This window comes from Suricata suricatta, chromosome 8 (assembly GCF_006229205.1).
Source record: "Suricata suricatta isolate VVHF042 chromosome 8, meerkat_22Aug2017_6uvM2_HiC, whole genome shotgun sequence".
Taxonomy (NCBI): Eukaryota; Metazoa; Chordata; class Mammalia; order Carnivora; family Herpestidae; genus Suricata; species Suricata suricatta.
In genome coordinates, this window is record NC_043707.1 from 63,948,193 (window position 1) to 63,960,891 (window position 12,699).

General features: G+C 43.8%; 2 protein-coding genes across 4 annotated transcripts in view; one reads left to right on the forward strand and one right to left on the reverse strand.

The window, feature by feature from the left end:
- The window catches only part of CNN3 (calponin 3), a 25,157-nt gene extending 24,246 nt beyond the window's left edge, over window positions 1–911 (forward strand). The window contains exon 8 of the mRNA XM_029945799.1: window positions 858–911. Within this exon, the coding sequence (XP_029801659.1) occupies window positions 858–911 (54 nt within the window). The remainder of the gene's footprint in view (window positions 1–857) is intronic.
- SLC44A3 (solute carrier family 44 member 3) overlaps window positions 1–12,699 on the reverse strand; it is a 98,751-nt gene that overhangs the window by 3,102 nt on the left and 82,950 nt on the right. For 2 of the 3 annotated variants that reach the window (XM_029948607.1, XM_029948608.1), the window contains exons 13-15: window positions 4,717–4,854; window positions 2,182–2,418; window positions 869–1,062 (exon numbers count right to left, since the gene is read on the reverse strand). In XM_029948607.1, coding sequence (XP_029804467.1) covers window positions 961–1,062; window positions 2,182–2,418; window positions 4,717–4,854 — 477 coding nt within the window. In that variant the 3' untranslated portion in view covers window positions 869–960. Of the gene's footprint in view, window positions 1–868; window positions 1,063–2,181; window positions 2,419–4,716; window positions 4,855–12,699 lie in introns of those variants that run through there. The other variant, XR_003912075.1, reaches the window with a different exon arrangement.

The following is a 12,699-nucleotide window of genomic DNA, read 5'->3' on the forward strand; positions in this document are numbered from 1 at the left end:
CAGTTTAGTTATCTGGTTTCTATGTGGAAGACTAAAGTCCTGCTTAGAGCTAAATATGGTCTTTGCCAACTAAATTTAAGATGCAGCATTTTAGAAATTTACATATCAATGTCTCTTCAGTATTGTTTGCTAACTTTTAAATAAAGTCCTGATCCGTGTGCATTTGTGATTATATGTGTACTCATTCTCTTACCTAAACCGACAAGATCTTTTCAGAGTGGTGTTTCTAAAGGAGCGTGTACAAAATCGGCCTGCAGACATTTAGGTCTGGGTGGTGTGTCTGCTCTTCCTGTTTGTGCCAATGTATGGATGTAGAGTTGCTCTGTTTCCTTCAACTGTATTTATTGCTGCATTTCTCAGCATAAACTTATCCCATTGTATTTTTTATAAATAAATATTTTTTTTGAACATTCATATGAGCCACAGGCTGGTTATTTTCTGGCTAACCTCCAGGTAGGTGAAGGCAGATTTTGTTTAGAAAGTCCTCTTTCCCAAGTGCTGTTTTAAGATACTTTATCATTTCTTTACTGAATCCACACAACAGTGCACTTTCTGCTGGAGACTGAGGCTTGGGAAAGTGAAGGGACCTGCCCATTTTACGCAGAAAATGACCAAGATCCAAACTAGTCTTTGACCCTTATTTGACCCTTGCTTAATCCATGGAGATCCACGTGCCTCAAAAGCACCTTACATCCAACTTTGAATAATCTTAAAATCATCTTCAGGAACATTGGTGGGAATGGAGTGGGAATATTTTCTATTCATACTCTAAGGTGAATATATATCAATATGGAACTACCGAGTCCAGAATAGGATCTATTTCTGTGGTTCTGGTATTAAAATGGCCAAACAATAAGGACAAAGACGATGAAGAAGAAGAAGGTCCATCAGCCTTACCGTTTATTCTGTGAATGGCTCTCAGAAGAAGGCCACTTTCCAGGGGCACCTAACGCGCACCTGTCACACGACGGGCTGGAGTTCTGTTCCCTCCTCGCTCCTTGATGAGCTCACCTCCCTCTGTGCCCTCGGGTCTTTTAACTTGTTGATCCTTTTTACAAAACTCTGAAAAACAAAAGAATGAGTTAGACCAGTGTTCTGTGTCTGCACCAACTGCAACCATTTATTTGACCATATCATTTAGGGGAATTTAATCCTTAAAGTTTTCCCTGTTGAATTAAAGTTTTCTTAGGGGGTAGATTTCCAGGTGGATTTGTAATCAGAAAAAGTATAAATCGGGGAAAGAAGCCTGTTAGCTTTCTACCACCATCAGAAAGCATTTCTTTGGGGTAGATACAAATGAAGTGCTATTGTATTTTTAGGTTTTCTATGTTTAATTTTAAGACCATAGAGGTGCTGGTTAAACTTCACTGCCTGGGTGAACCAAGGAGTGCACTGAATGCTGTTTAAAAGCAAAAGGGCTGGGGCGCCTGGCTGGCTCAGTTGGGGGAGTGTAAGACTCTTGATCTCGGGGTTGTGGGGTTCGAGCCCCGTGTTGGGTATAGAGGTTACTTATAAATTCTTAAAAAGAGCAAATATGGCAACAGAATGAAGGAAAGGTACTAAAACGTCACTTGACCCAGATAATCGAGAGAGACTTCATTCAGTTGTGGAAATACCCCTGTCTATTCCTGGTAAGACAGATAAGCAACGGCTGCCTGCTATTTCCAGATAGAAGCTGCACGGGGCTTGACAGGGTGTGGCTTTTCCCGCATCGCTGGGCCTCCGTTAACAAAAGGCCTGAGAACCGTACATCTGTCCATACTAGCGCAGATGGTGACGTGTGTGCTCCCTAAAACACAAAGGGTCTGTGTGGCGCTTGAGGCAAAAATGCTTTAGAGAGAGATCATCCAGTAAACCTCCAGACCACCCAAAAGGCCAGACCAGGCTGACTGCACCAAGGGACTTGGACCGCTCTGTCCAGAACACCTGCACAAGGTCATCTGGTCCATATTAACTGTTCAGCCTCACTTCTCTCCAGGGAGAAGGTTCCAGTAAGGGAAGTGCGTTCAGCCTCAGAAAACAGCCCAAATCTCACTCTGGACATTCAGGCCAGTGGTAGAAGCCCACAGAGCCCTCTGGAAGAGCAAATGAGGCTAAGTATGCGCCTCCTTTACGCGTGTCTTCAAGACTTTTGAGATTTTGAGGATAGAGACTGCAGCAGGAAGTGAAATGTCTGCTTACCAAAAACTCCCGGTCCATAAAGTAGGGCTTTTCTGACGATCCATCATTTGTTTCCAGATCAACAGCAAAACACAGGAAGAGAGTGTCCAGCACAGTTTCAAACACAGATAAGAAACTATGGGCTACGAAGTAGGCAAAAAAAGCAACCAGTAGCAGAGGGATCGCCCACACCTGCAGCACCCGGTTGTAGTTAAATGCCATGAGTCCTCCAAAAACAGTGAGACACACCACCAACACCTGGCAAAACAAGACTTCGCTGAAAACCTTCATATACTGGTTGGTCAGAATATTTAGAAATGATTCTTGTCAACTACAAGTAGTAATTTCATATACATGCATATGTGTGCGTCTGTGTGTACCCTAGTGTGAAGAATGCTTGTCAGAAAATGGGATCCAATGAAATTAAGAAAAAAAAGAGCTATGATACTAAAAGACAACCCAGTTAATGTGGAGTAAGAGGAGGACAGAGGTACTTGCACTTTATCTGTGCCCACTTGTATTTATTTACGTAATCATACCTAAACATTTTTAGTTTTTTTCACCTGACAGCCCCATAAAGCATCTTCGTTTAATATTTGTTATTTTAGTTGTTGTTTATTGATTTTGAGAGAGAGTGTGCGAGCATGATCTGGTCAGTGGCAGAGAGACAGAGGGAGAGAGAATCCTGACGCAGGGCTCAATCTCACCTGAGCCAAAATCAAGAGTTGAACGTTTAACCAAGTGAGCCACCTGGGTCCCCTTCATTTAATACTTTGTAGTAAGTGCCATTTTTAAATAACAGTGCAACCATCCACTGAGTGAATGTACTGTAGTTTAATATGTGATTGTTTTTACCCCAGGGATTACTGCAAGGGCTTCCCAGTGCTGGTGTGGGGAGATAATCGGATTAATCCCGGCTTTGGCCATATGTAATTATATTTCCAGCAGCATGATTACAGACCTGATGTTCCTCCTTTTTACTTGAAAAAAAAAAGTTTGTACCTAATTCTTAAATAAAATGGAGTCCTTCTTGAGTCCCTGTTGCCCTTGGAAACCCATAAAGACAGACATGAATGTCGGAATGCTCCTTCATTCAAAAAAATCAAAGAATCACTAGTTGTAACAGGCTCATTAGAAGCTTATTAGCAATTACATGTTCCTTATGGGAAATATAGGAAAATGAATTATTGCCTAAAACAAAAGATAATTCTGTTATAAAGATGAGACCTCATTCTAAAATTTTTTGGAAGTGGTTATTAGAGAACATCTTACCAAACTCACATAAACGATATTATCCATTTAAAGACAACTGCAGCTTAGATTTAGGCTGTCTTGAAAGGCATAATTGGTTTCTGCTTCTAGAGCTACTGTTGCCTGAAAAATCTCAGGCTAAGCTGAACCTTCAAATATATATATATATATACATAACATACACCTGTGAAATCCATGCATGTTATAACTTGTTAATGACCGTTAACTCTAATAGTAATGCACCAGAGAGGTTTACCAAACACCACGGAGGCACAAAATGCTAAATGAGCCAGGAGTCCTCACATTTGCGTGTGACCAGGTCACAACTGGAGACCAAGATCTTGTTCACTTTGGGGCACCACTGAAGGCCTCAGCATTCATGTCCTTGAGGAGGAATGGCTGGAAGCAGCCAGGATGTCTAGCTTGGAATAGCACAGACATGGCAGGAAGGTCTGGAGGTCTGTGGTCAGGGATTTGAGGGCAGGCAATCAAGTGGAAGTGGGATCAGGCAAACAGTTGTGCAGAACTGGGCCCTGCGGGGGACAATCACAAGCAAAGGGACACACCATGTGGTCCAGTGTAAGGAACCTTCAACCTGAAGACGATCAATTGGAGGCCATCACACCACCAGCATCCATATTTGAGTTAGTCTTCCCCACAAGCTAGAAAAGGCACATGCTATCGGTAGTTTAGATAGGAAGACTGCGGTTACGAGTTGTTAAAGACCCCAAGTTCAGGGCTGCCCTTCACACCAGGAGACGGAGCTCTGAGATGCTCGTTCACTGCACGACATCTACGACTCTTTGCAATTCCTTGAAAAGTACTATTCAGATGACAGTCGAAACGTACCTCTGGCTCTACTTGGGATGTTAACAATCTGTCTTTAGGGACTTAATCCCGTTAAATAATACAGACATTTTATTAGGTTTCAGTACTATTTCCATATATTTTATGATAAAAACCCCACAAAATACATCCATTTAATGAGGCCAGTAGCATTTTCATTTTAGGTATGAAAAAGTGGGAGCCAGAATGGTAGAGAGAACTGAACATTGCAAAGAGAGAAGGGCTAGGCTTCAAATCCTGACTCCACTGATTGTGGGATCCTAGACAAGTTACTAAACCTTAGTTTAATCTGCAAAATAAGGTACCTCGTGGGACTAAGGATTACATGAGAGAATGAGGCACAGCCTCCACTGCAGAGCAAGCACTCAAGAAACATGCATTTTCTTTCAAGCCTTGCTCCGTGGCTTAATGTTTGGATCCCAAGTTTCCCTATTTATTATTTTAGTGAGGACATCTCACCTTTCCTAGAAAAATTATGAAGTCTCCAAAGCAGTTTACAGATGTGAAATGACTTGAATTCTTGGATAAGAGTTTGAGCGCATCTTTTGCTGATGTACAAAAATCTGTCCCGTTAATGGCAGTTGCGGTGTATGCATTCTGAAACAAAAGACAACAGTGAAGACGATGAGGCTTCTTATATTGTTTGAAAGACAATACCAGGGCAATACAGAATATCTGCAAACCAGAGAAAACTGGTTGCTATAAACCCACCATCTCCACCTAGAATAAATCATTTTATTTTCAAAGTCCCTTCTGGTTTCTCATTATATTCACATAGATTTTCACATAGTTGCAGGAAATGGAAAAATAAGTATTTCTGGTAGATATGGTGGATGGGACATCCCCATACAAACCTGGAAATGATGGGTAAAGCAGAAACTCCGTTAATGAACAGCAGAGTTTGAGGACAGAGGAGGAAGCTGAGGTGCTAGAAACAAAGCAGACCCTAGCAAGTCATGAGAACCGAACTTGCAGGCTCAAGGGGCAGGAAAGCAGTAAGGGCTTTGGAGGCTGGGGCTGGAGACTTAACCCCTTAGGGGTAAAAGACAATATTGAGGCCCTTGCTAGGGAACTGAACTCGCAGCTGAAAGACACTATCTGCCCGGGGCCACTGAAATTACCAGAGTCTAGGCAGGGGCGAAGCAAAACCACATCCGCGTAGGCCCGGGCATGATGGAGTCCCACAGACAACCACCCCCGAAGACAATGAAGTAACGCACATGGGAAAAATTTTCAGATGGCTCAAAGGAAAAAGCACCACCACAAGAGAATCTGTACCCTGAAAAAAAATCTGAAATAAAGTATTCAATTAAGTGTGTTTAAGATGCTAAGACAACGGGGGTGGGGGGCACCTGGCTGGCTCAGTTGGTAGAGCAGGAGAGCGTGCAACTCTTGGTCTTGGAGTTGTTTATTTGAGCCCACATTTGGTGTAAATATTACTTTAAAAATAAAATCTTTTTTCCCCATTTTTTTTTATGTTTATTTCTTGACAGAGAGAAAGACAGAGTGCAAGCAGGGGAGGTGCAGAGAGAGAGAGAGGGAGGCACAGAATCTGAACTGTCAGCACAAAGCCCAACATGAGGGCTTGAACCCACAAACCAGGAGATCATGACCTGATCAGCACAGAGCCCGACGTGGGGCTTGAACTCATGAACCATGAGATCATGACCTAAGCCAAAGTCAGACGCTTAACTGACTGAGCCACCCAGGTGCCTCTACTTTAAAAATAAAATCATTAAAAAACATAAAAAATAAAGGTGCTGAGACAATGGAAAGAATAGTGACCATAAGGCATGAACAGCTTGGCATGAAAAGTGAAGAGGGAGAGTGAAAAGCAAACCAAATAGAAATCTTAGAAATGAAAAAATATGTAATTTAAGTGGCAGAGCATCATTTTACATATCTGGCTTTTTTTCCTTTATATAATAAGCATTTTCATATTGCTCCATGGCTTTTATAATTTAAAATTTTTTAATTAAAAAAAATTTTTTTAGTGTTTTATTTATTTTTGATAGAGAGAGAGACAGAGCATGAGAGGGGGAGAGGCAGAGAGAGAAGGAGACACAGAACCAGAAGCAGGCTCCAGGCTCTGAGCTAGCTGTCAGCACAGAGCCCGATGCAGGGCTTGAACCCACGAACGTGAGATCTGATCTGAGCCGAAGTTGGAGGCTTAACCGACTGAGCCACCCAGGTGCCCCTATAATTTTAATTTTTAATAAATACACATTCTATCAGTGGTGTGTGTGTGTGTGTGGCCAGAGCATACTTTAGACTATTTCAAATATTTTGCTATTACAAAAACTATGCAATGAACATCCTAATTTCTTAATTTCTGGATTTTAGATAATTTCTTTTTTTAATGTTTATTTTTGAGAGAGAGACAGAGTGTAAGCACGAAAGGTACAGAGGGAGAGGGGGAGACAGAATTGAAAGCAGGTTCCAGGTTCTGAGTTGTCAGCACAGAGCCCGACATGGGGCTCAAACTCACAAACTATAAGATCACGACCTGAGCTCAACTGAGTTGGACACTTAACCAGGTGAGCCACCCAGGCACCCAGTGGATTTTGGATTATTTCTTAAGGATAAATTTCAAAAATGAGATTACTAAATCAACAAGGACAAGCATATGTGTTTGTGGCATTTATGTCCACAAGGGAAGATTTCCTAGATCATTTCCAAAGTATCTTCTTCTTATGACCATATGATAATTTCAAAACCATCTATTTCTTATATTTCCCTTGAAACCTTTAAAAATACTATTTGTACTGTTTACAAAACAGAATTTATAATTTGCCCGGAAAAATACACTGTAATACTACCTGCTTGGGTTTTGTCATTTCTTTTGGCTTAGGAAAAAGAAATGTTTTTATATCTTGATATACAAATTAATCCTTACCTGTGCCCATTGCCCATTCAAAAACATCACAGGGAAACCAATTTGGAGTCTATTGCTGTAACCCATCTCCCCTCGATACAGCTCTTAATCAGAGTAAGTGATAGAGGAGATAGAGAATAAAAGGGTGGAATTTACCCAACTCCCTCTTCCCCAAGGCCAACTAGAGAGCAGTCTGGTTTTCAAAGACAATAGGCTGGGTACCCTCCGTCCCCCAAAGGGTACCCCGAGTGCCTCAGAGGGGATATTCTCAGTCAGATGTTGGATGAATTCCCTGTAGAAATGCCTTAATGGTGTTCCACAAAGAACTTTTGGTTTCTGACTTAGATGGAACATAAAATTTGCTTTTAAAATCCCAAACTGGTTACCGCAGAAAACTGACCCCAGGGGCGCCTGGGTGTCTCAGCTGGATGCGTCTGATTCTTGATTTTGGCTCCAGTCAGGATCTCACGGTTTGTGGTATCAAGCCCCAAGCTGGGCTCTGTGATGACAGTGCAGAGCCTGCTTGGAATTCTCTTTTCCCCTTTCTTTCTGCCCCTCCCCCACTTGTGCCCCCACTTGTACCCTCGTCTCGCACACACAAATGCATGAGCATTCCCTCTCTTTCTTAAAAACAAACAAACATTAAAAAAAAAAAAAACAACAAACTAAAGCTGGCCCCGGTTTGGGGACTTAAGTCTTGAGGAGGGAGGTGGAAACTCATTTGCTCATTATGTAGCTAAGCATCTTCAATCATCTAAAATTCTAGGAGCCCTGATGACCAACTCCTTATCCTGAAAATACTTTTGTGGGGCGGGTAGATAAAGAATAACATTATTGTTCTTTTAGAGACTGGAAACCAAGATCAAGGGCATTTCTCCAAATCCTCCGGTAAATGAGAGAACCTTTTTTTTTTTTTAGTTCTAACTTTCTGGACATTACATGATCAGTTTTCATTAGGACAAAGTGCTATTTAAAAGCGTGATGAGTAAGGTAAGCTGGGCTTGGTAGCCAGCCTGTCTCTGGGTTCAAATCCCAGTTCTGCCGCCCACCGGCTGTCAGTCTTGGGCAAGTGATTTAACCTCTCTGACTTCAATTTCCTCATCTATAATGTAAATTATAACACCTACTGCAAGGGGGCGTCGGGAGGATTAAAGAACCTGCTCCCCGGAAAGCAGTTAGCAAAGCGCCTTGCTCACAGAAAGCTCGCAGTAAAAGGGAGCTATTATCATCCAGACCTCGCCAAGGATGACCTCATTTACAACTGGGAAACACAGGCAGCTCTTTGAGCCCCGAGGAGGTGTGGAAAGGACCTAGGGTTTCTTTATCCGTGGGATTTGATCCCTCACACCGTCAGGGATCCAGGAAGGGCAGGCTTGGCTTCTCAGACCACAGCCCAGGGCCCAGCAGGGTCTTTCTTTGCGGCCAGGCTCTGTCCCCAGCCCACCCCCCCACCACTGCCCACCTTTAAACTGGGGTTCTCTGTGTACTTCCCGATTTACACTGGGGACCACGGTTTCCACAGGGCCTTCCCTTTCCTTCAGGTCACCACCCGTGGTCGGTTCGGTACTACTGGTCATAAGCAATAAAAATGGATTTTACTTCTTGGCTGAAACAATTCAAGGCTAAAATGGTAATTTCTCTCACATGTGTTGACTCTGCAGATTTGTGGGGCCTATAACCATTGGTCTTCTCTTTCATGTTCCGTGCCCACTGGAAGAGAGCATTAAAACCACTCTGACGGGGAAATTAGAGACGCCTCGCTGCAGTTGCTACACCACTAGTATTTTACCACAAGGTTCAACCCTGAGTGCAATAGAGAGACCTAGAATTAATGTCTGAATGAGTAGTTGGAGGAGGGAAGCATCACTGGAGACCCAGGATATGGACGGAACATTCCTGCAGTTTCAGCATTAGCTAATTTATATCTATTCTCAGTAGATGCGGCTTCCTTGTCGGGCAGCTGGGAAACGGACTGCCCTAAGTGTTCGACGTGGTGAGATCCTGCTCGGAGCGTCTGTGTTTGCCTGCGCTGACGGTACTTGGGGTGAACGTGCTAACAAGCCAGTCTGGAGACTGCAATGATGTGTGGAAAGGACCGGATGTAGTAAGGATGGGGTGAGCAGGCTCTGTTGGTTGTGAATGTTAATCAGGAGATCCTGAAGGCTAACCTTGAAGGAAGACAAGAGGTAGTGGTTTCAGGCTCCTGATTTGTTACCAGGTGACATTCAGTGTGCACGTTTCTTTGGGGCCACCAAACAAGAGGATACCTCTGCATCTTGAAATCGAACGGAAAAGAAAGATTCCCAACTCAACGATGGGAGCGCCTCACTATCACATCTCCATTCTCACTCCCTGGCCTGGGATTAGACTCCCTCCCTCTCGACGTGTGGTGTGATTCGTTTTCAAACTTTCACGGACTGTCACAGGCAGAACGGGAGGGTGCAAGGAAGGACACAGACCAGAACGGTCCTACATGGCAGTGAGGACAGGTGAACACTGAATTCTAACTCAGGTATGGTCCTGTCATTTCCAGCCAGTGCTTCCAGAAGCTCTCCCAGGTGGCCCTGTGCTCTCCGAGGGCAGATCTCCCCTCGTCACTGTCTCCTATTTAGCTAGAAAGCCCTGTACCTCCTCTCAGCCATGCCTCTGGGGAGCCCCAAGCACCTCCATAGTGCCTACTGGGCTCTGTGTTAAGTCAGGCATAGATAGGGCGCAATCATCCTTCCACAGAGCACACTGGTGTCATTAACAGTCACAAGCCAGGGGCCAGGCCAGGGAAAAGGAGCCCTTCTCTGGGAAGAAAATAAGACTGCGAGGAATTGTAGTACTTGTAGGACTCCTCCCAAGGTCCTCTGCTCCCTGCTGCTCCACATCCTTCCCAGAGGGCTGACGGCGGGTTCCTAATTTGTTTCTGTGACCTTGCTTTTTTTTTTTTTTTTGCCTATAGTAGCAAAGTTTCACAGAAGTGAAACTTCTGTGTGTAAATTAATGACTACTACTACTACTAATAATAATAATAAATAGTAATAACAGCAGCATTGATGGGGTACACACCGTGTGCCAGGCCCTAACGCTTTACCTCACTTACCCCTGCAGACCCCGCTAGACAAGGCTGTTGAGGAAACCACAGCACAGAGGAGTTAGGTGGCATGCCCCTGGGGTGCGTGCGTGCGACCCGTGTTACATGACTCACAACGGGGGATCTCGGACTCATTCAGGAAAGCATTTACTGTGAGCTGTACGTTGGGCTTTTCCTCGCAAAAGGCTCCAAATGACAAAGCGGGGCTCTCATGAGATGTACTGTGAAAAGGGTGAAGGATGTGGCAGGATGGCTCCATGGAAAGAGGCTGGGGTCCAATCACACGCCCTCCAAAGACAGGCTGTGTGGCTTCCACGAAGTGATGTCCCTTCTCGGGTGCCCCGTTCCATAGTTTGTAAAAGGCGTCTGCCTGCTCTGAAGTTCTGGCCTAAAAATGCCTTACGGCTGTCCTCTACTTTGTCATGTTGTGTAATCTCGTTGGTCACTAATGACCATTCAGTGAAACAATCACCATGGGTATTATTATCCCCATTTTACAGAAAATGCTAGTCACTTAAGAAAAATGAAAGAGATTGAAGTATACTTTTAGGTGACAGAAAAGCTGGAATATCTCTGTACTTTACTCTGAGAGTTGTCCAAGAAATGTTAATTGCGCCTTTGGCCGAAGGAACATTTTTGCTCCTTAAGTCAAAACTGAAGCCAGCACAGTCCGGCCCTGTGTCCTTCCTCGGCTAAGGGCGGCTGCTTCTCCTCCCACTAAACTGAAGTGGTTCCTTCTTTTGGTGGAGGAGCTGGAACCTGAGATTCTACTGACGCTTCCAAAAGGTAAACAGAGTTTCCCCGCGTATAGGCAGGAAGGCGTGTGCCAAACAACATGCCATGAATAGCCAGATTTATTTCTGGAATGTCTTCCTCGTAAAGTTCTGATATTTATTAACTCAAAATATAACACGGATTACTAAAATGAACGTGAAAAACTTGATGGTGAATAAATAACCCTGGTATTCATACTTCCCTCAAAACTAAATGAAATGCAGTGCAATCTGAGCCCGAATACACCCCAAACGTCCAAGCACCCTGCCTTGGGATTACACTAAAACTCGCAGGAGCCATCCCAAGCCGGTTCCATCGTGAGCTGTTTCTGGCACGAACGCATGCCCACTGAGGTGTACACAGCCAGCCTCTGGGTCTTCCAGGACCTTGCGGTCACCCTTCAGGGCCATTCAGGAGTTCAGTAGTCACCAGCTGTGAAAGTCCAATGAGATGGCGAGCGGGGACATCTGCCAGGCCCCTCCAGGTGGGAGGTGGATGGAAAGAGGACCGTGCCTACGCTGGGAACGGCGCTGCCTGTAAAGCCACGGCAGTGCTGTCTCGTGTGTTCTTTTTAAATTTGCTTTTTGCTCACTTTTTAGAATAATGGTTTTATTATTTTATGCCCATTATTAAACCATCAAGCAACATAGAGACCAAGAAAGTAAGAAGGGGCACCTGAGTGGCTCAGTTGGTTGAGTGTCCGACTTCAGCTCAGGTCATCCTCTCACAGTTTGTGAGTTTGAGCCCCACATCCGGCTCTTTGCTGACAGCTCAGAGCCTGGATACTGCTTTGGATTCTGTGTCTCCTTCTCTCTCTCTGCTCCTCCCTTGCTCAAACTCTTGTCTTTCTCTCTCAAAAATAAATAAATGTTTAAAAAATTTTTCTTTAAAAAGGAAATCACTCTGATCCTACACCTCAGAAATAAACATTGCTCACATCACGTGGACCATGCCCCGACATTTCTCTGCAAGTATATCAGACAAAAGGGAGGAAGAATGGATGGACAAACATAAGTTATAAGATAGAACATACTCTATGTGGTATCTTATTTCTATTTTTAAAGATTTTTTTTTTAATGTTTGAGACAGAGAGGGAGGGAGGGAGGGAGAGAGAGAGAGAGAGAGAGAGAGCGAGCGAGCGAGCGTGTGTGCGTGCAGGGGAGGGACAGAGAAAGAGGGAGACACAAAATCCGAAGCAAGCTCCAGGCTCTGTTCTGTCAGCATAGAACCTGATGCAGGGTTTGAACCCACAAACTGTGAGATCATGACCTGAGCTAAAGTCAGATGCTTAACTGACTGAGCCACCCAGGTGCCCCTAAAGATTTTATTTTTAAGTAATCTACACACCCAACATGGGGCTCAGACTCACAACTCTGAGATCAAGAGTTACATCCTCTACTGATTGAGCCAGCCAGGCTCATATGTTATTGTAAATAAAAACACTAATATTAATTTCACTTCAACAGAAGAAAATGAAACTAAACTGAAAGTGAAGGAATATTTGAATTCTAGGCAAATGTATCTTCATAAACTAGCCTTATCAGGTTTCTAAAAGAATCTTTCTAAAATCAGCATTAAAAATGTTTAGAGATCCTTTTTTTTTTTTTTTAACACTGTCTCTTAACTGTAGGTAGCACTGGTGGTGGAAGATGGGTGGTGAACCCAGGGGATTACCATCCCAAGTCCATTCTTTCACGTTCAAGAGAAGTAGCTG